This window comes from Pseudonaja textilis, chromosome Z (assembly GCF_049901715.1).
Source record: "Pseudonaja textilis isolate UNSWEBS1 chromosome Z, rPseTex1.2, whole genome shotgun sequence".
Taxonomy (NCBI): domain Eukaryota; kingdom Metazoa; phylum Chordata; class Lepidosauria; order Squamata; family Elapidae; genus Pseudonaja; species Pseudonaja textilis.
In genome coordinates, this window is record NC_142008.1 from 74,517,643 (window position 1) to 74,538,277 (window position 20,635).

At 40.2% G+C, this 20,635-nt stretch overlaps 1 protein-coding gene across 1 annotated transcript in view; it reads left to right on the forward strand.

Annotated features, from left to right (window-relative positions):
- Window positions 1-18,266: 18,266 nt before the first annotated feature.
- The window catches only part of CNTNAP2 (contactin associated protein 2), an 850,526-nt gene continuing 848,157 nt past the window's right edge, over window positions 18,267-20,635 (forward strand). The window contains exon 1 of the mRNA XM_087917173.1: window positions 18,267-18,864. Within this exon, the coding sequence (XP_087773299.1) occupies window positions 18,267-18,864 (598 nt within the window). The remainder of the gene's footprint in view (window positions 18,865-20,635) is intronic.

Genomic DNA, 20,635 nt, shown 5'->3' on the forward strand with positions numbered 1-20,635 from the left:
AAGTTCAAATAGTCATTCCCTGTTGTTTTAAACAGCTAAATATCCACTTATTTATCAGATATCCTTATTTAGTGCATAACATTATGATACATAGGCTATTTGTGCCATATATATTACACTTAAATAACATTTTTAGAAAGAAATCAGACAATCTTATTTTCCAGTGGCGGTATTGCAGGAAAACACTGCCCACAGCCTGGAGTTCAATCAGATTGGGCTCAAGGTTGACTTAGCCTTTCTGTCAAGACTAATTCACGCTTTCACCTACATTTTTTCTTCACTCACAGCTTGACAATAGCAGGGAGGGAGGGTGGATGGAATGCAAGCGTGGGAGAGACATATAGGAAAACTGCATATGAAATCTGATACTGCCTCTGTGATGATGGGTACCATAAAAACCACAGACAATGTTCTATATTGCTAATATAACAGGGACACTCACAACCAGTTAATTATCCCACTTTTGTTTAAATCTCTGGAATACTGATCACTTTTATTTTCACTAACTGTTAAATAAACAAAATAAATTTGTTTTTTTCTAAAACCAGCAACTTTTCCCATACTATCCTCACCCATAAATGGTTGTTAATAATCATAATCATAGTTGTTAAGGCATAGCTTTGTATTGTTCATTTTACTGATTGTGCTTTTATTGGTCAATGATTGAAATAATATTTTATCTGTTTGCCAGACAATCTTTCATTTAGTTTCATATTAATTGAGCATTTAATTTGAGCTGTGTTTCCAGTCTACTATTTATTATTAATGATAACTGTATTACAAGGAGTATCAAAATTCTCTACATCCATCACTAATAAAATATTTAATAAGATAATGGCTTATTTGAAAATTAGATTGCTTATTCTAATTTTACTGTTTGCAGAATACATTTATTTATGATTAAAAACGCTTGTTCTCTCTTTGCACAAATATACTACATTCATTTAAGTACTACAAAGGAATAGCGAGAAATGCATTATATTTCATTCTTATCTGATTTTAATTGATAGAACCTGGATGACTCTTGTAAAATCGAGGTTTTGTTTTAAAGAACATCTACTCTTGTCTTTAATTTAGACATTTGTAATTAATCTTTTTTTAGCTTTGTACTTGTGAGTCATTAGAGATTATATTTTTGTAATTGGGTGCTATTTAAAATAACCTGATATGGAAACATGTTCTTCTAAATTTGAAACATACATATTTATGAAAAGTATGGCTGTTTGTTTTTCCCATGTTTATTCACCTTCTGTAATATCTTTCTAGATATTACTGCTTTCAAGAAACCAAATGGTTTACAGTTTTTCCAAATTGGATTGCTCATTGTGACATTTCTTTACAAAAACATTTTATTAACAATAATATTTTGAAAGATACTTAATTGCAATTTTTGTGGCACTTTTATAAATATTAAATTGAATTAAATATATTTGTCTATTGTGTGTATAATGTATGTACACACATACAAATAGACATTTTTCACTCAAGTAGAATGAAACAGTAAAATTATAAAACAGCAAAAGGAGAAAATCTTGAAATTAAAATTGGCACAAAATGACAGGAAAGTACACAAATCTTTCATTATTGGTGGAATTCAATCTGATATTATTGGAGACATGATTACACTTGCTGGATTTCAATAGGAGATGCTATCTTTTTGCATTACTGCTAACTGAACAGGGTAAATAATGGTGTGTTTTAAAGAACCTATAGTGTGAGCAGACTTATGTCAAAGATAGCAATTTCTCAATATGGATTTATATGGATGACCAGATGTTAAAAATCACTTCAAATGGATGGCCTATGTTGGCTTTTACTATGTTGCTATTACATTTTTAGAACTAAAGAAAAAAAAATTAGGTAGAGAAATTTCAAGTAGCTATAATTTGATTGTTTCTTTTTGGTAACAAGTTTGCTAGCTTTTGCTCAAGACTGTGAATTTTTTCTCCCTCTTTACTTATGCCAATATAATTTCTATTGAGTTTTTATCTTGACTTATCAGAGTCCTACAATACTGTTCTTTTGTCACCAAGCTATAATCATTTTTAAATCTGTCTGTACCCTCTTTAGTGATGGGGATTATTTTCATTAAATACATTAATATGCTTAAAAAATATTTATAAAATTGCAGACATGTTCTGTAAGAAAAGATGTATGTATGGATATATAGAATAAGAACAAGAACAGAACAGAATATATAAATTGACAGAGAATTACTTTCAGAGATCATTCCAGTAATCACTTGTAAAACATTTTTGAGATAAAAGAATCTGAAGCAAATAAGTCCAATGTATTTTTTTGACAATCCATTGCCTAGGCCTTTTAGATGACACATTTTAATGACCTCCACAGAAATCAATATATCATTGGGACCTAAAGTGTTAGATGCAATGAATTTTATTGCTTGTAGGTTGTAAGAACTTGTCACATAAGAAAGGGCTATAAAGAAACAACAAGAGAAAATGAGATGTTTGCTTCCTATGTGATAGCCATCTCTTTTGTGGTAGAATCTGGTTAGAATGGTGCTGTCAGAGAATTTAATATTTATAATTGAATAAAACCTAGGGAAAATTGAAGAAAAGTTATAATTGTATCATTGCCTTGAAATAGAACAGAAAAATAAAAATACAGTATTGAATAAAGCCACATGGAAATTGCATAAACCTATATTGACAAATTGGGCAATTATTAATGTAAATTGGAGCTTTATAGAAACTTCTTTTGGCATTTTAAAACACTGAAGAATATCAGGTCTAATATGCATATGTGAATATGTATGTGTGTAGTGTTTGTGTGTGTGGTGTTTACTTTTTTTTTTTTTTTTTGGAAAGGCAGAAACCGTATTTTCAAAGCAATTCAGTTCCAGGCATGGGGCCCTATCTTTTAATGTGTTCTTTTTTGTATGGCCTCAGCTTGAAGAGGGGAAGACTGCTGTTTTCTTTTATCTCCTTTTAGCTGCCACTGCAGTGGCAGGAGCCAGCAGCTTTTGGAGCAATGGCATTTTATCGCTATCGACATGAATGCAATTTGGGATGGAATATGAGGCATTTCTTAGGATCAATAAACCAGGTTCTAATCTTCAGATTACAGCTCAGCTCCAGCCAGACCTATTTACAGAAATGATTCAGCTGCAGTTCGACCCATTTTGCCCATGAAGCTGAATGCAAAGCTACCTCAGTCACAATCTCATTCAGGTCTTTAGATAGGAGTTCCAGTCACATCAGAAAAGCAGGCTTTTTGAAAAACAAATGTAGTATATATATCAAAGGCATGTTAGAAATAGCAGATAAAAATATACAGATTCCAGAGGAACCCCACAAAAAAAAAAGCAAGCAAATCCATTTCTTCTTCAAGATGTAAAGAGCATTTGGCTAATTATGTTTGCATAGCAAAGAAATATCCCCTAATAAATAACTAATTCTATATTATAATACTAGTACTTCTAGTCATTGTTTTCATTCTGATGCTTTACTTTAAGGATTACCTTCCACATAGATCCCAGGACATTTTACCCCCTTTTATTGGGGCAGCAGAGGATATTATTATATTATTAACTTAATGTTATTGGTATGATAATGAACAGTTTGAAAATGATCTTTTAAAATTCTACAGGTTTTGTGTTGTAGAATGGTGGAAGGAAGAGGCAAGAGCCAGAGTGAACAACGAACAGGCTTTATTACAGGGAATAAAGGGTTGCCGCGTCTGCCTTCTAACTAGCAGGTTAGCTGGCGGCAACAGGCTGGCTCTGCTCGACAGCCGGCTTTTATAGCCGGCTGTCAAACGGAGCCAGCCAATGGGAGCGGCTGGTGCTCCCGCTCAAACAGCGGACCTGGTTGGGAACTCCAACCAGTTCCAAAGACATAACACTCCTTTCCCCCAGCTGGGCACATGCGTAGTCCTTTAGGTAAGTCGGTTGTCTGCGCTGGCGACAAGAACGTCGCAACCCGGGTAAACTGCTGGCTGGTGTCAAGTCCTTGCCCCCGGGAATTGCCTCGGAGGTTGTTGGGGAATGGGCTAGGTCAGGTGTGGTGTTCTGCGAGTTTGGTAAGTCCCCCTGTTCGGGCTGACCATGGCGAGTCGTTAGGTCCGGCTGGCAAACAGGTTCGCTTGGCTGTTGGTTCAGTGTCTCTAGTTGGAAGCTCGGGTCCTCCAGCAAACTCTCCTGGTCGACAGGGTAGACCGGGTCCTGCAGGGAGCTTCCGTCTGAGCAGACTGGTACCGGCAGGGAGTCCTTGGTGCTGGAAGGTTGGGCTGGGTCGGCATCAGTCGCACTTCTCCATCGCCTTCTGAGTTGGTCTACGTGTCTCCGCCACAAGCGTCCATCTTCCAGGAGGACCCTGTAGGATCTAGGACCTGTGACTGACACAACTTGACCTGGTACCCACAGAGGATCCCCTGCATAATTCCTGGCGTACACCAGGTCATGCAAGGCAAAGTCCCTGACCAAACTGTCAGATCCCAAAGGGGTGTCTGGGCAATAGTGGGGGTGCAACCTGTCCAGGGTGGTCCTCAGGTGTCTCCCCATCAAGAGTTCAGCAGGGGATTTATTAGTAGCGGTGCATGGCGTCGTATGTTGGCTCAGGAGGTAACGTGACAGTTTGGAATGCCAGTTTTCCTGGCCAAACCTGGCAAGTGCCTATTTTGCTGACCTGACTGCCCTCTCAGCCATCCCGTTGCTAGCGGGGTGAAAGGGGGCTGTAAGGATGTGTCTGATGCCCAAGTTGGCAACGTACATGCTAAACTCACATGACGTGAACTGGGGGCCATTGTCAGACACCAGTGTGTCAGGGAGCCCATGGGTAACGAAGAAGCGGGTCAGAGCCTTAACAATTGCTTGAGTGGTTGTCGAGGGTAGTAGGGCCAAGTCTATCCACTTGGAATAAGAGTCTACTACAACCAAGAAGGTCCTGCCATGTACTGGTCCAGCCAGGTCGATGTGCAGGCCAGACCAAGGACCACTAGCACTCTCCCACTTGGTAGGCATGGCTGCTGGTGGGGCAGCCCTGGTTTCTTGGCAAGGTTGGCATGAGCTTACCCAGTTGGAGATTTGGGCATCCATGCCGGGCCACCAAACGTAGCTGCGGGCCAGAGCCTTCATCCTTACGATGCCCGGGTGGCCCTCGTGGAGCACCTTCAGGATGGGTACACGAAGAGTGGCTGGAATGACTACCCTTGTACCCCACAACAGACATCCTTGTAGCTTCGATAGTTCCTGCTTACGGGTTTTAAAAGGAGCAAAGTCAACGGTACATTGAGTTTCCGGCCACACCCTTCCCACCCAGTCCAGTACCTGGGCAATTATCTTGTCTTTTTTTGAGTGCGCAGCAATGTCCTCGGCTGTAACCGGTAATTTAAGTTCATTAACTTCAAAAATGGCGTGAACCGGTGCTGGGTCTTCGACTGGAACTGGTAGGGGGCAGCGACTAAGGGCATCAGCGTGACTCAAGTTTTTGCCAGGTCGATGCACCAACTTGAATGAGTAAGCGGCCAGGAACAAAGTCCATCTGGTCATTCTAGGTGATACTACCTGCGGGGTTTGCTTATCCCCTGATAAGAGTCCCAGGAGAGGTTTATGGTCAGTTAGAAGTTCAAAATGGTGCCCAAACAAAAATTCGTGAAACTTTTTAACTGCAGCCACCGCAGCCAGGGCCTCTTTATCAATTTGACTGTAGTTCCTTTCTGCCGTAGAGAAGGTCCTAGAGAAGAAGGCAATTGGTGCCTCGGAACCATTGGGAAGTCTGTGGCTTAGGACAGCCCCAATCCCAAAAGGGGATGCATCAGCCGCTAGGACCAGGGGAAGTCGTTGATCAAATTGAATTAAAACTGCATCCAATCTGAGTAAGGATTTGACTGACTTGAAAGCATGGGCTTCTTTGGGTCCCCAATGCCAGGGGGATTCTTTGTCTAACAGCCTGTGTAAGGGTTCAGCGATAGATGCTTTGTGCAGGAGAAATGAAGTGTAAAAATTTAGTAGCCCCAGAAAAGCTTGGAGCTCCGTCTTTTTAGTTGGTGTGGGCGCCTCATGGATGGCTTTTACCTTGGATTCGATTGGGTGGATGCCAGAGGCGTCTATCCTATATCCCAGAAAGTCCACTTGCCTAGTGGCGATGGCGCACTTCTCCCTTTTAAGTTTGAGGCCATGCTGCCTAAACTTCTCTAGAACCGCTCTGACCCTCTGTATGAGCTGAGGTCTGTCAATTGCTGAGACTAAGATGTCATTGAAATAAGGGACAACCCCTGGGAGACCTTGGAGAATCCTTTCCATGAGTGATTGGAATATACCCGGGGCTACACTTACACCGAATTGGAGGTGTTTACACTTGAATGCCCCTCTATGTGTGACTATGGTTTGTAATTCAGCTGTCTGATCATCAACAGGGAACTGTTGGTATGCCTGGGACATATCTAACTTGGCGAAAATGGTGCCGGGTTCGAAGGTGTGTAACAGGTGCTGAATAACAGGGACAGGGTATGCGCTGACCTGCAGGTAATGGTTGAGGGTGGTTTTATAGTCTGCGCAGATTCTTAAACTGCCATCTTTCTTGAGTGGGGTGACTATGGGGGTCTCCCATTTGGCAAAATAAGTTGGTTCTAACACCCCTTGCTTTAGTAATTTATCTAATTCTGTGTCTAACTTGGGACGGATGGCGAAAGGCACCCTGCGCGGCTTAAGGCGCAGAGGAATTGCCTGGGGGTCCACAGAGAAGGAGATGGGGGTGCCAGAATAGCAACCCAGCTCGCTGCTAAACACGTCAGAGTAATCTGAAAATAGTGTATCTACATCAGAAGTTGAGACAGCATGGATCCCAGTTACACTAAGGCCGAGGGAGGGGAACCAATCTAGCCCCAACAGACTGGGGAGGGCACCATTAACAACCACTAAAGGCAAATGGCCTTTAAAGGCTTGGAATTGAACTAAAAACTTGCCTTTCCCGAGGACAGGGATGTTCTTGCCCTGGTAGTCCCGCAGTGTTAGGTGGCATCTCTGTAGCTGCTTCTTCGACAGTCTGGGCTGGATCTTCTTTAAGGTTTCCCAGGAGATGATTGAAAGTGCAGATCCCATGTCTACCTCCATCCTGCAGGGTTTACCTTCTAGGGAAACAGAAAGTTTGATTTTATTAGGAGTCTGGGAAGTATGGTTAGCGTGGTAGCAGGTATAGCAGTCCTCCACTTGCCTTTGGGAATTAGAAGGTGGTGGAGGTCTTTGAGGCAAAGTACACCCTGCTTGGCAGACTCTAGCGAGGTGACCCTTCTTTTGGCAGTTCAGACAGATGGCATTCTTAAACCTGCAGGATGCCCTAGAGTGGGAGCCTCCGCAGGTTAGGCAAATGGGGGGTTGTTTGGGGGCGAAGTTGTTCTCTGCCCCGCTCCTACCTGTGAAGGCTTCTGTTGCTTTAGGCGGTTAATGTCTGATGAGTCTGTGGGGTCTTCTTCATTGAGCACTTCCTCTGAATGGATGATGGAACTGCTGGGTTTTAACGGAGTACCTTGAATTTCAGCTGCTGATTGGGCAGAGAGCTCAGCAGCTTGGGCTTCCTCCATGGCTAAGGCTAAGTTCAAGTCCTTTTTTGCTAACAAACGTCTTTGGAGCCTCAGGTCTCTAACCCCACAGACGATCTGGTCCAATAACATGTCTTCTAAGTAGTCTTTGAACCCACACTGCAAGGCAGCTGTCCTCAGAGCTGCCATATACTCGTTGATTGACTCTCCCTCCGCCTGTTTTCTAATTCTGAAGGCGTATCTCCTGGCTATCTGAGATGGTTTTGGCGAGTAGTGGTTGGAGAGGATTTCTTGGAGTTCCTCCCACGGTACGCTTCTGATAGCGCGAGGGGCGACTAGTGCTGTAGCGGTGTCAAAAACTGCAGCTCCACAATAGCTGAGGAAGTAGGATTTCTTCCTGTGTTCAGCAGCGTCTGCTAAAGCGATGGCATCAAGGAAATAGCTGAAACGATTTTTGTATGAGTCCCACGTTTCCTCGGTTGGTTTGAATGGTGGGAATGCTGGATTCGCATTCATTTTGAAGATGCAGGGTTCGTCCTCTTCAGTCGTATTTCGAAATTTGCGCTCTTAGAAGAACGCTGACAGTTTGCGCTGACAGGCAGTGACTGTCTCTCTAGGCTATGGAGGCTTTTTGAATTTCGCGCTCTTTGTGAGCGCCGGCGGCTGCAGCTACAGCGCCCGTGGCTTCGCTTTCAGTGACTACAGCTCAAAAAGCTACGGAGGCTTTTTTTAAATTTCGCACTCTTTGTGAGCGTCGGCGGCTGCGGCTTCAGCGCCCGTGGCTTCGCTCTTCAGTGACCACAGCTCTTTTTGAAAAACACGTCTGGCTAGCCTTCGACCATATCCCACCTTCGTCGCCAGTGTTGTAGAATGGTGGAAGGAAGAGGCAAGAGCCAGAGTGAACAACGAACAGGCTTTATTACAGGGAATAAAGGGTTGCCGCGTCTGCCTTCTAACTAGCAGGTTAGCTGGCGGCAACAGGCTGGCTCTGCTCGACAGCCGGCTTTTATAGCCGGCTGTCAAACGGAGCCAGCCAATGGGAGCAGCTGGTGCTCCCGCTCAAACAGCGGACCTGGTTGGGAACTCCAACCAGTTCCAAAGACATAACATTTTGTATGACCACAACAGTTGTCATTTATTAAAAGAAAGAAATGTGGTAAAAACATGGTCAGCCAGCCAGTCAGCCTGACTGACTGATTGACTGACAAATTAACTTTGACTGGAAAATTAAGTTTTCTTGTCAGAAGCCAGCTGGGAAGATCACAAATCATGGTCATCTAACCATAAGTTGCTGTTACTATCATAGCTAGTTGCCAAGCATCCAAATTGTGTTCAGGTGATTGCAAAAGTGGTGCAACTTAAAGGATGCATCATAATTCAAATTTTCCCAGACTGCTGTAACATCAAATCATATTTATTTATTTATTAGCTGTTATTTATTAGCTGTTTATTAGTTGTAGGTCAACAGCTATCTCTGGTTGTGTCTTGCATTCTTTTCAGGATGCTGCAATGATCTAGAAAAAGTCAGGCCATTGTTAATAAATAACAGGGAATGCTCTATTATGACTATTTGCCTGTCACATTTCTGGAAAGAGCATATAGGAGGATTTAAAATAGTGTGCAAAACTCACTGCAGAAAAAACTGGTTAGAAAGCCTGGGTTATTTCCAAACAGATTTGACAAAAATGTTCTACAAAAAGTACATATAAAAATAAGCTGGTAAATAGTAGAACAGCTGCACTCTTATTTGCTCTGATTTTCAAAGCATCCATCAATTTCTCACTGTCTGCAGGAAACATTCTTGATTCTTTTTGCATCAGGTCAAAGCAGCCACATGTGAGTGTAAATGCTGCTGTTGTAGCTTCTTAAGACACGAAAGAAGAAAGTAAAACACTGCTGCTGCCTCTTAATACTGACAGTTGAATGTGCCAGATTGTCTTTAAGTTAACACTTCAGTCAGATAAATGCTGTGGAGTAACAATTATTCCTTTGGTCTTATTGACATATTGGTTAGATAAGGCTGTTTTCTTTTTCTTGATCAAGGGAATAGGATACACTGATTTAAACATGAAGATCTTTTCTATATCAGTAGCCAAAATGCTGAAATGATTTTTCCCCTTCCCTCCCAAATAGTAAAAAATTCCCTGTTGAATTTTTTAGTTTGACTTGTGGCTAAGGAAATTATGAAATTCTAGACCTAGAAAACAAAATTCTAGACCTAGAAATTCTAGACCTAGAAAACCTAGAAGTATGCCACCTTCAGTCCGATCTAAGTATAGTATATAAAATCATACATTGCAATGTCTACCTGTCAATGAATATTTCAGCTTCAACCATAACAACACAAGAGCAAACAATAGATACAAACTCAAGGTTAATCACAACAAACTTGATTGCAGGAAATATGACTTCAGCAACAGAGTGGTCAATGTCTGGAATACTCTACTTGACTCTGTGGTTTCTTCCCCAAACCCCCAAAACTTTAACCTTAGACTGTCTACTATTGACCTCACCCCTTTCCTAAGAGGTCTGTAGGGGACGTGCATAAGCACACCAATGTGCCTACCGTCCCTGTCTTATTGTTTCTTTTATTTTTATTTTTCTTATATGTATCCATGTATTCATAACTATGTTTTTACTTATACCTATTATTTTGTAAGCAATTGACAAAAATAAATAAATAAATAAATAAATAAGGAGTAAATGAAGCACAAAGTCTAAAGCAACTCAAACATGGATACAAATGCCATTTCAGAAATCCATATTTTAAACTTCATTTTATTTTGGTTATTTTTTATTTTTGTTACAACATGCTTTATCAGTCTGCTCAATCTTGGGTCTTTTCTTTTCTCATCTCTCTCTCTCAAAAAAAATATTATTAGAGAATATAAGGTTAATAAGAAGGTGAGGTTTTATTATATTACACTTGCAAAAATAAAATCCAAAATATATGCTTGTCTAACATTTATATGTATATAAAGTATGTGATATAAATTAATATTACAATTCCCCTTAAGATTAACACAAAGATGGGTAGGTATATAAATTTCATAAATGAATAAAATATATATTAAAATATGATGTAATGGCCAATTTAAATTACATTCATCTTTCAACAAAACCTTAGCTTGCCTGCAAAAAATAAATAAAATGTCTCAACATACAAAACTACTGCTCCAATTCCTTATAGCTACATGTACCAAACTGCCTTAACTTCAAGATCTGGATTAGCAGCTTCATTTTATACCTTTCTTGAACTATATTATAATAATATTGAATTAAATATGTCCAACTATATAGAATAATTTTAATTAGATATAATTTGATGGTTAAAACATATTATATATATTTATTTACTCATCCTTTTATTTTCAGTAATGCTGCTTCTTCTTGCTGGGAGATCCTTATATGGTCTAGCAGCCAGCACTAGATTATTTAGCCATGACAAACTCATACTGTCTGAGATGCACCATGAGGAGACTAGTCTACATTGCACTTCTCTATGCATAATCTGTGAATACTTATAAATATAAAGAAATCAGTAAATAAACTCTGATAAAAAAAATTAAATGCATCTACAAAACAGCCTGAGTACCACGAATGTGTAAATTATATAAAATAATAATATTGTGATAATATTTAAACTAATAATATTGTGATAATATTTAAAATTAAAAACTATTTATAAAATTACATAAAATTTGATAATGCATAAACAGGTAGGTTTTTAATTTTTCTGATCAGCCGAAATCCTTTTTATGTGAATTTTGTTTTTTGTTTTTTTAATTTGTAGGCTGCTCAGAGTCATTAAAAAATTGGATGGCCTCTAAATATAAACAAATTGAAGCCCATTTCAGATAAGTGCTATGTAACTGCTTCAGAAAGATTTCAACTTACTTGTAGAATGCAGTAGAGAAGCAGTTAGTCTGACTTCCTTTGGTAGAGCTGTAAATCTTGGGGACAGATATTCAAAAGATCCTTTTCTACTTCTCCACCAGATATGATTCTGACAATGTCAATATTGAGAACAGTTCATTCTCTGAATTGAGTCATTTCCTAGGTTGTAATATTTCAAATATTCTAATACTAAGTTTTTAAATGTTTTATAAATCATAACAAATATTTGGAATTTTTCTACAAACTGGTAACTAGTTGAATTATTTGAATGAATGGATTGAGTGATCATATGAGAAATCAGTATAATAATGTAGAATATCGTAGACTTCCCAAATTTTACAAATATTTCGATACATATCATTCTGTTTCTGTCAGGACCTTGAATACTATAATTTACTAAATAAACATATATGCTCTAGAAATAAAAAAATAAAATGAAAAACCTTTTAGTTACTTAAATAATATCTGCAGTTAACAACATATGAGGCAATCAAATAATCACTAGACAATAGTGAAATTAGTTAAATAATATTTGAGTTTGATAGCATATAAGATAAACAAATAATCACTTGGTATATTCAGTAGTTAGCAGTTTTACAGACATCTGAAGAAGTTAATACTCCTTGTATTAAATTCTAGTTATAGAGAATTTAATACATGGGGGCAATGAAAGGCAAAAAGTAAATTCAAAGAAAAGTGGGGGAAATGGGACTTTGGAAAGCGATTCATTTAATGGTGTATACATCTAGTTCAGCTGTAGAAGCATAACCAGAGGAATAAAATTAAATAAATAAATTAAATACAAATCGGCTTTATCAGAACAAAAAATGTATGATATTTACAGATGTAACATTTTTACATGATGATACAGCATTAGGAATAGTAAGACAGGAAAAAAGAGGCAGAAAGATGAACTTTTCAGGCAGTACTAGGCTACTTTGGTGTGCTGAAAATTTGCTTCTTTTGAATACAAAGAAAGGAAGAAAGAAAAAGAAAGGAAGAAAGAAAAAACAATGTCTTAACTTAGCAGAACATTTTTCTTTTTACTATATCCTTTATGTTTAAGGATTATAATATCTTTGAGGAAGTTAGTTAAAAGAAATAAAAATGGAATTCTCACTTCAAATCGAAAAATCATCAATAAGGTATCAGGCATCTATCTATCTATCTATCTATCTATCTATCTATCTATCTATCTATCTATCTATCTATCGTCTATTCTTTGTTGTAGTGCCTGCATTAATGGAATAGTATCTCACCACCACCTCCATAATTGCATGGTCCATTTGCCTTTCTAGAATGGATGAGACTTTTTGGCATTAAGGCCAAGACATTAAACCATTCCTCTTGGCAGATTTGTTTCTTCATTGTATGTTATCTGAAAATGAAATACCATTTTTTTAGACCCCAGGCATATTATTAATAGTAGTGCTATTATTAGTGTGGTATTAATATTAAGTATTTGGGATGTTTATTTGGTATATTATGTTACTTGAGTAAGGGGATTAATGCTCTCTGCACTATCCAGAATCATTGCTATAAGATGGATCTGTCTGTGTGTGTGTGTGTGTGTGTGTGTGTGTGTGTGTGTGTGTGCTGTATTGTGTGTGTGTGTGTGTGTGTGTGTGTGTGATGCAATGGGAAAACTGCAACAAAGAAAGTCAGAGTGACACAAGGATTAGAAGCTTTTTTTGCATGGGATGAAATTGAACATACTGCCTCAGTTCCTAATTCTTTAACATAGTCTGTGTTGAAATAAATGTATAAAAGAAAGGAAGATCTTTTTAAGGCTTGACAGATTCCATTTCCTTACCAGTGATATAGATTCATTTTTGGTGTCATGTAGTAAATGTAAAGCCTGTCTTCATTAATGATGTACCAACCACATGCTAGTTGGTTGTTACTGGACATCACTGAAAAATAATACTGAGAATACCACAAAGATAATATAAAATATTATATAAAGACTATATTTATGGTAAAAGCTTAATAAAAAATAACATTAATTAAAAAGGCATACTCTAGAAGATAAATTCAGCTATTGGTTTTCTCTCTCGTCCTGATCAGAGGATGCAGATATTTGCTTGTTTGCTTATTTGCTTATATACTTAATGACAATGGATTTGCTAGACATAACTCAGAGAATATCCTTTCTTTACATATCCCATTATCTTGCTAAGATCTTTTAATCAGCTATGCAAAATGGAGAGGGAAAAGGGATTTGAGCAATGTTAGATCATCTTTCTCTCTGGCAGGTAGCCCAGAAAAGGATTCTAGGTTGAATCCCTGGACAGTTGCTGCTGGTGAGCATACAATTAGATGGAGCAAGGCTCTTAATCAGTATCAAATGCCATGCTAAGAGTAAATAGACCATATGTTTTTAAAGCATGCTAAGTACAAGTGTTGAAGACAGATAGATACGTTGTTTCTAACTAGATTTATAATCAGAATTGCTATGCAAAATGCCTGACCTGAGCAAAACATTTCTGCATCCTTTGGATCAGCATGGCTGTTTCGAAAGCTTTTCAATATTATTTGCACGTCCATGTACATCCCAAACAAAACTTGCATCAGAACTGCCATGTAAAAAAAGCAATTATGAATGCACACATCCAGAGATGACCCTATGTAGCTTTTAAACAGAGGTGGTACTCAGCAGGTTCTGACCAGTTCTGGAGAATTGCAGCGGAAATTTTGAGTAGTTCAGAAAACCAGCAAATACCACTTCTGACTGGCCCTGCCCCATCTATTCTCTTCCTCCCAAGTCCCAGCTGATTGGCTGTGTCTTCTTTTATTGCTCTGCACAGGAGAACAGAGCTGGAAAGCGGGTTAGTGGGGTGGGGAGGGAATAGGATTTTGCAGTAATCTTCCCTCAGGAATGGGGGGGAAATGGAGATTTTATAATATCCTTCCCCTGGAGTGGGGTGGAAATGGAGATTTTACAGTATCCTTCCCTTGCCATGCCCATCAAGCCACACCCACAGAACTGGTAGTAAAAAAATTTGAATCCCACCACTGCCTCTAAAGTATCTATATTTTGCTTCTTTACTATAGGCACTGGTGTTTATAAAATAACAGAGGGTGGCCTTGACAGGGAAAGGCTAGAGTTGCCCTTTTAGGGAGATAACAGATAAATTTAATAAATAAATAGTCAGATTAACAAAAAATGAGTCTGGGACAGAACTGAGACAAGAGAAAATGTCTCAGTGAAGACCCATGTTAGACCTTAAGAAGATATGGGGCAGGGGGACTTCATTCAGACATCCAATACTTTTGCTATCTTTATTTTTATAAAGATAGACATGAAATATTTTTATAAAGATAGACATGCAATATTTTTATTATCTTTATGATAAAAGTAATATTCATTTCCATGACTTTGGTTTCCAGGTCTGGTTTATTTTGAGGGACTGATAATTTCGATTCCAGTATCCGTCTTCAAATGTCCTGAGAATTCTGTTCTAATGCCCTACAGAAAAATTAGCTTTATATATCTTATTCTTTGTGTTGTGGTTCACCAGCAGCCTGTGCAGACAGCAGTGGAATTGGACAATGGGGAAGAATGGGGACCAGTCCAGGCACCTGAGTCTGATGCAGAGATGGGGCCAGGACCATTTGTGAGTTGTGTGCTGACTCTAGAACCTGGCAGCAGCAAGGCAGTGGAACAAGGGGCGCCTGTTTCCAGTGTGCGTGCGCAGAGCTGCTAGAAGGCAAGAACAGCTAAGACAAAAGGGGCGACTTGGGAGTAAGGCTTGGAGGTGATTGCCCCTTCCCTAAGGTATAAAGGAAGTGCAAAGGTAGAGAAATCTTTGCCGGATAGAGAAACCTTTGCAGGAAGCAAAGTTGTTCACTCTGTTCTGATTAAACCTTGCAACTCTGTGTTGACTTTGTATTTCAGTTGGATTTTTACAGTTAATTTGTCACTTTAGTTGTTGCAATTCAAAGAAGATAAAGGTGGGTGCTTATCTCGAGGGTCTGTTTGGGACTCATTATGGGCTGGGAATGAAAATAATTCCCAGTGTTAAAATTAACAAGAGTTGTTTTAACTTAGCATGTGCCTAATTATGGTCTCAGGAAGCCTTGGTCAGAACACTTTGATATATTAATAAATAGCCCAATTAGCATTTTTAAACCTTTTATAGCTTAAATTTTTCCCATCAGATTACTTATGGGTACCCATAGATATAGAAAGAAAACAATTCAAATTTATGACTATCAGAAAACAGAAAGAAGAAATAAATAATCATAGAAATCTTGAAATATATTCACATAAATCTTATATTTTAAATATTTTTAATTTGAATATTGATTGAGCAAACAATAAATCAGCTAACACTGATAGTTTTAATAACCAAATAATATGGAAATGAGGAAAATTTCCATAAAAATAAACAAAGCTTCTGTACAAGAAAAGTTATACTAAGATTTGTTCAATTTTCTGGACAATTTTTATGACAAGGAGAGGAGAAAATATCTTCCAGAATATTTTGTAAGTGAAACTTGTATAATGTCTTTTGACTCATTCCTTTTGTTTTTGTTGGCATAATTGCTTTTCCACTTTTGTTCTCAATAGTTAAAACATAAATCCAAATCAACAAAGTTCCTTTTAAAATAAAGCCTCAGTGTTATGTATAAAGCTAAAATGTGATGAATCATAACACTGTAATTTTATTTAATATGTATAATATTTGTAAATTTTATTTAATATTTATTTCAATTTCACTTCATTTTTGAGATAGAGTTAGGACTGACAATTATATAAATAATAAATTTTTTATCTAATAATAAAAATATTTTGTATGTTTTGTATAATTTTAATATTTTTCTCAAAAGTTCTGTCTATTTGTGGAAGGATTATTCCAGCCTCCTATGAAACACCAATACTCATGAGAAAAGCCCATTAGTCTTTCTATAAGTCCTTTATAGAACATTTCTTTATCCTCATTTAAGGCATATGATCCAAATATCAGATTTCTAACCCATGGAAATTAATTTCCATCCCAACTTATCTACCATTTCATCAGTCAATAGAAGTTGGGGGTTTATATGCAAAATAGTTCCATTTTTGTCAAATATTTTATAGCCTTTTTTCTATATGTGTTTCTTGTAAACACATTTATTTTTTCAAACAATGATATTTTTGTTAATTTTTGAAGAGCATTAGGTCCATTTAAATTCTATTTTAGGAATTTGTAATCCACAATAAATGGATTAAATTACATGATAATTGTAAATAGCTAAGAAGTACAAGTAAAACAGTGATGTTGGTTTTCCTTTAACATAATCTACATTTTGTTGTATATAGTCTCTTCAACAAAAAATTGATTTTTAAACTTTTCCCTCTGTAACTTTTTAGACAGGAACAATGAGCCAATATTTTCTGTACTAAAGCCAATAGAAGCAAAGTGCTTAAAAGGATTATATAGATTATTGCAAAAGCAGATTAGGCTCTGCAAAGTCATTCCTTGCTTCGTCTGCTATGATTAATAGGATGTAAATTGGTTATTTCCCTAAATCTTGGATCAAGCAAGGTCAAGCAAGGTTGGATCAAGACATGACACTGCCATTCTGATTCATAGGACACCAAAGAAGTGTGTAAAGGAAGTATGGAAATGATATAAATAGCTGCTTTTTAAATGCAACAAAAGTAAGAGCATATGCCTTTTATAATAACAGTTTATCTCTTTAATCAGTGACATTATCGATTTTCATTGTAAATAATATCATCAGGTTGTGCTGGATGGGACATGCATAACCCTTTCCTCCATGATATAATGTAAATAAACTTCCTTTAGAGTTATAGCCTGCATTTGCAGCATTCTCGAAAATAAAAATCATTAGGCTATGATTTTCACAATGCACAATACATTTCCTTGATGGGGTTAGGATCCCATACCATATCCATTTAGGGTTATGATTTTGCAAGTGATGATCAAATCTTTCTTGATAGATTCAAAATGTCATGTGAGGTTAGCATTATGACCTTATGAGTGCTGCATCATTTTAGATGCAGATCATATCTGAGGAGGAAATCATATCTGAGAGAAGACTTGGGCATGTCACATTGGGATGCTGGAAGAAATGTCCTTCTGGGTTCAATTCCAAGTGGGGAAAAGACACTGGATTCATGGCAGTTGCTTGGAAAGAAGGTTTATTGATGAACAGGATCACATGCCTTGGAGATCTTGGGCAAAGAAAAGGAAAGATATGCAAGGGTGAGATTTTACTGATTCGGACCGGTATGGCAGAACCAGTTGTTATGATTTCCAGTAGCTCGGAGAACCAGTAAATTGAGGCCGTGGCTGGCCCTGCCCCTTTCTGCCCACTTCTCCACTCCCTGCCCAGTCAGTCTTTATCACGCATGTGTGACATTGCATGCAAGGGTGACAATCGCTGACTGCATTCTTCCCCCACCTGCCCTGCCCTTATATCAGCCATGCGCCATTGTTGCCTGCAATCTGTCTTTGCCCACCCACCTGCCTGCCAGCCATCGCTGTCTATCTTCCACCATGATCTCCCTAGGTGAGTGAGGCTCTGCAAGCCCCAGTCACCTACATGCTGCTGCTGCTGCCAGCCCCAGTTGAGCCCTGACTCCTGGGCCAGCCTAGGCTGTCACCACCACGCTATCACTGCCGCCCTCACCCTTGCCGCCACCGCCACCACAAGCCCTGACTCCTGGGCTGGCCTAGCCACCATCGCCATGCTGCTGCCCTCAGCGCTCATGGTCGAACTAGCTTCCACCCCAACTGTCCCTGTCTGGCTTGCTTACTGCCAGCATCACGGCTCCATCCCATTCAGCACTTGCAGCCTAGCAAGCTTCCCTCCCAAACATCCTGGCTGTCTGGCTGCTTAGCCACCAGCGCCATGGCATGTGGCACTCACAGCCTAGTGAGCTTCCTCCCCCCACCGTCCCCAGCCTCCTGCTTACCTGGCTTGCTGGTGGCAGAGAAGAAGGTGAGTCAGGGCTGACCCGTCGCCGCTCAGGTCCCCACAGCCTGGCTTCTGCATCTCTCCCCCCACCTGGATTCTCTGCAGCTGCTGGGGGTAGGGGGCTGACCAGAGAGCACAAAGCTGTGCCGCTTGCATTGTCCCTGGCCTACCGCCTGTCCCTCTGCTGCCTGCTGGCCTGCGCACATTGGCTGAATGTGGGCTGCCACTGTGAGAATGATGCAAGTCAAGCCTTGCAGAGTGGATCTTCCCTCCCTGACATCAGCCTTATCTTCAAGCCCATGGAGTTTGGCGGCCCACACTTGGCTAAAACTTTTGGCCCAATGAGGGAGGGGCAGCTGGCAGAAGGGCAATGTGGGCAGCATAGCCTTGTGCTTCCTGGTTGCCTCCCGCACAACCCCAGCAGCCACGAGCCCCAGCAGCTGCAGAGAATCCAAGCAGGGAACAAGATGTGGGTTGGTGGGGAGCTGAGTGGTGACAGCTCTGCCCTGGCTGGCTCACCTTTCCCTCTGCCACCAGGCATGGGAGTTTTGCAGGCAATCAGGAAGTTTTGCAGGCAATCAGGAAAGCCAAACTGCTGCCTAGCCCAGAGCTGATGTCAGGGTGGGCAATGCTGCAAAGCATGCCTCGCTTGAAGTTTCCAGACCTTTCCCCAAAAGAGGGAGGATAGGAAGTCCTGCCTGCAGCCCCTTTGTTGGACCCAGAACCTTGCCTGCCAGCTTTTTCAGGTAACATGGGACCAGATGCAAATGGACAATCGCACCCAGTCCCTGGGACTCTGGGAGATTGGCTGGGAAGAACTATCATAAGTTAACGAGCAACATTGGAAGTGTGTGTGTGTGTGTGTGTGTGTTTCAGGTGGGTTCCCTAACTTTAGAAGGAGAGGGGGAAGGAGGAAGGGAAAAGAGAGAGAGAGAGAGAGAAAGAGAGGGAAAGAGAGAGAAAGAGAGAGAGAGGAAGAGAGAGAGGAAGAAAGAGGGAAAGAGAGGGAAAGACAAAAAAGAGAAAGAGAGAGGGAAAGAGAGAGGGAAAGAGAGAGAAAAGAAAGAAAGAAAGAAAGAGAGAGAGGAAGAGAGAGAAAGAGAGTGGGAAAGAGAGAGAAAGAGAGAAAGAAAAAGAGGGAGAGAAAGAGAGAGCAAAAGAGAGAGAGGAAGAGAGAGGGAAAGAGAGAGAGAGGGAGAGAGAGAGGGAGAAGGAAGAGACAAGAAAGAAAAGAAAGAGGAAAGGAAAGAGAAAGAGAAAGGAAATAGAAAGAAAGAAAAGAGCTAGACAAAGAAAGGGGTTGGAAGGAAGGGGCAGAAAGAGAGAGAGAGAAAGAGAAAGAAAGAAAGAAAGAAAGAAAGAAAGAAAGAAAGAAAGAAAGAAAGAAAGAAAGAAAGAAAGAAAGAAAGAAAGAGAGGGAGAATGGAGAAAGTGAATGAGATATATGATGGATGGATAGATAGATACATGGAGGGAGGGAGGGAGGGAGGGAGGAAGGGAGAGAGGGGGAAAAAGGAGAGAAAGGACACAAACCCTGGCTTCAGAAGTGTTAAGTTTGGGCAATGAGAGGCTGAACCAGAGCATAGTGCAACAAATACTTTATTATAGCAATAAAGGACTGACCGTGCTTTGCCAAGCCTGGAACTGGCTCGCAGCGATCAGCAACTGGTTGGACCCCGCAGCCTGCTTTTATAGCTGGCTGCTGGGGAGAACCAACCAATGAGTGAGGGGGAAAACTGCCCCGCAATGTGAACGGACCTGAGTGGGAACTCCTAGAGTTCCAGGGACATAACACCCCTTCCCCCAGATGCGAACACGCATAGTCTTTGAGGTAGGCAGGAGGTTTATGCTGGCGCCCGGAACGGCGCAGCTCCGGTGGGTTGTCTGTCAGTTCAGAGTCTGTAGGGAAGGCAGAATCGGTAGAGTGTCACTTACGCGCCCCTCGGTTCGGGTTGGCCCGGGATTCGTAGGGCTGGTCACTGGGGATGTGCTCCCGTTGACTGGTTCGGACTGGTCAGCCATCTGGACGCCGCTGTCCGTGTTCGGATTCCCGGAACGGCTGCTGGTGTGAGCAGGTCACTGGGATTGATGCTGATGTGGGGTTGATGCTGAGGCCTCGCTCCGGTTTGTAATTCTGGGTCACTGCTGACGAGGGTGCTGTGACGCCTTCGCAGCTGGTCCAGGTGCCTTCTCCATATTCGGCCGTCCTCCAGTCTGACTCGATATGACCTGGGTCCGGTGATGGCCACGATCTCGCCGGGATCCACAGAGGGTCTCCAGCGAAGTTCCTCGCGAATACAGGTTCCTG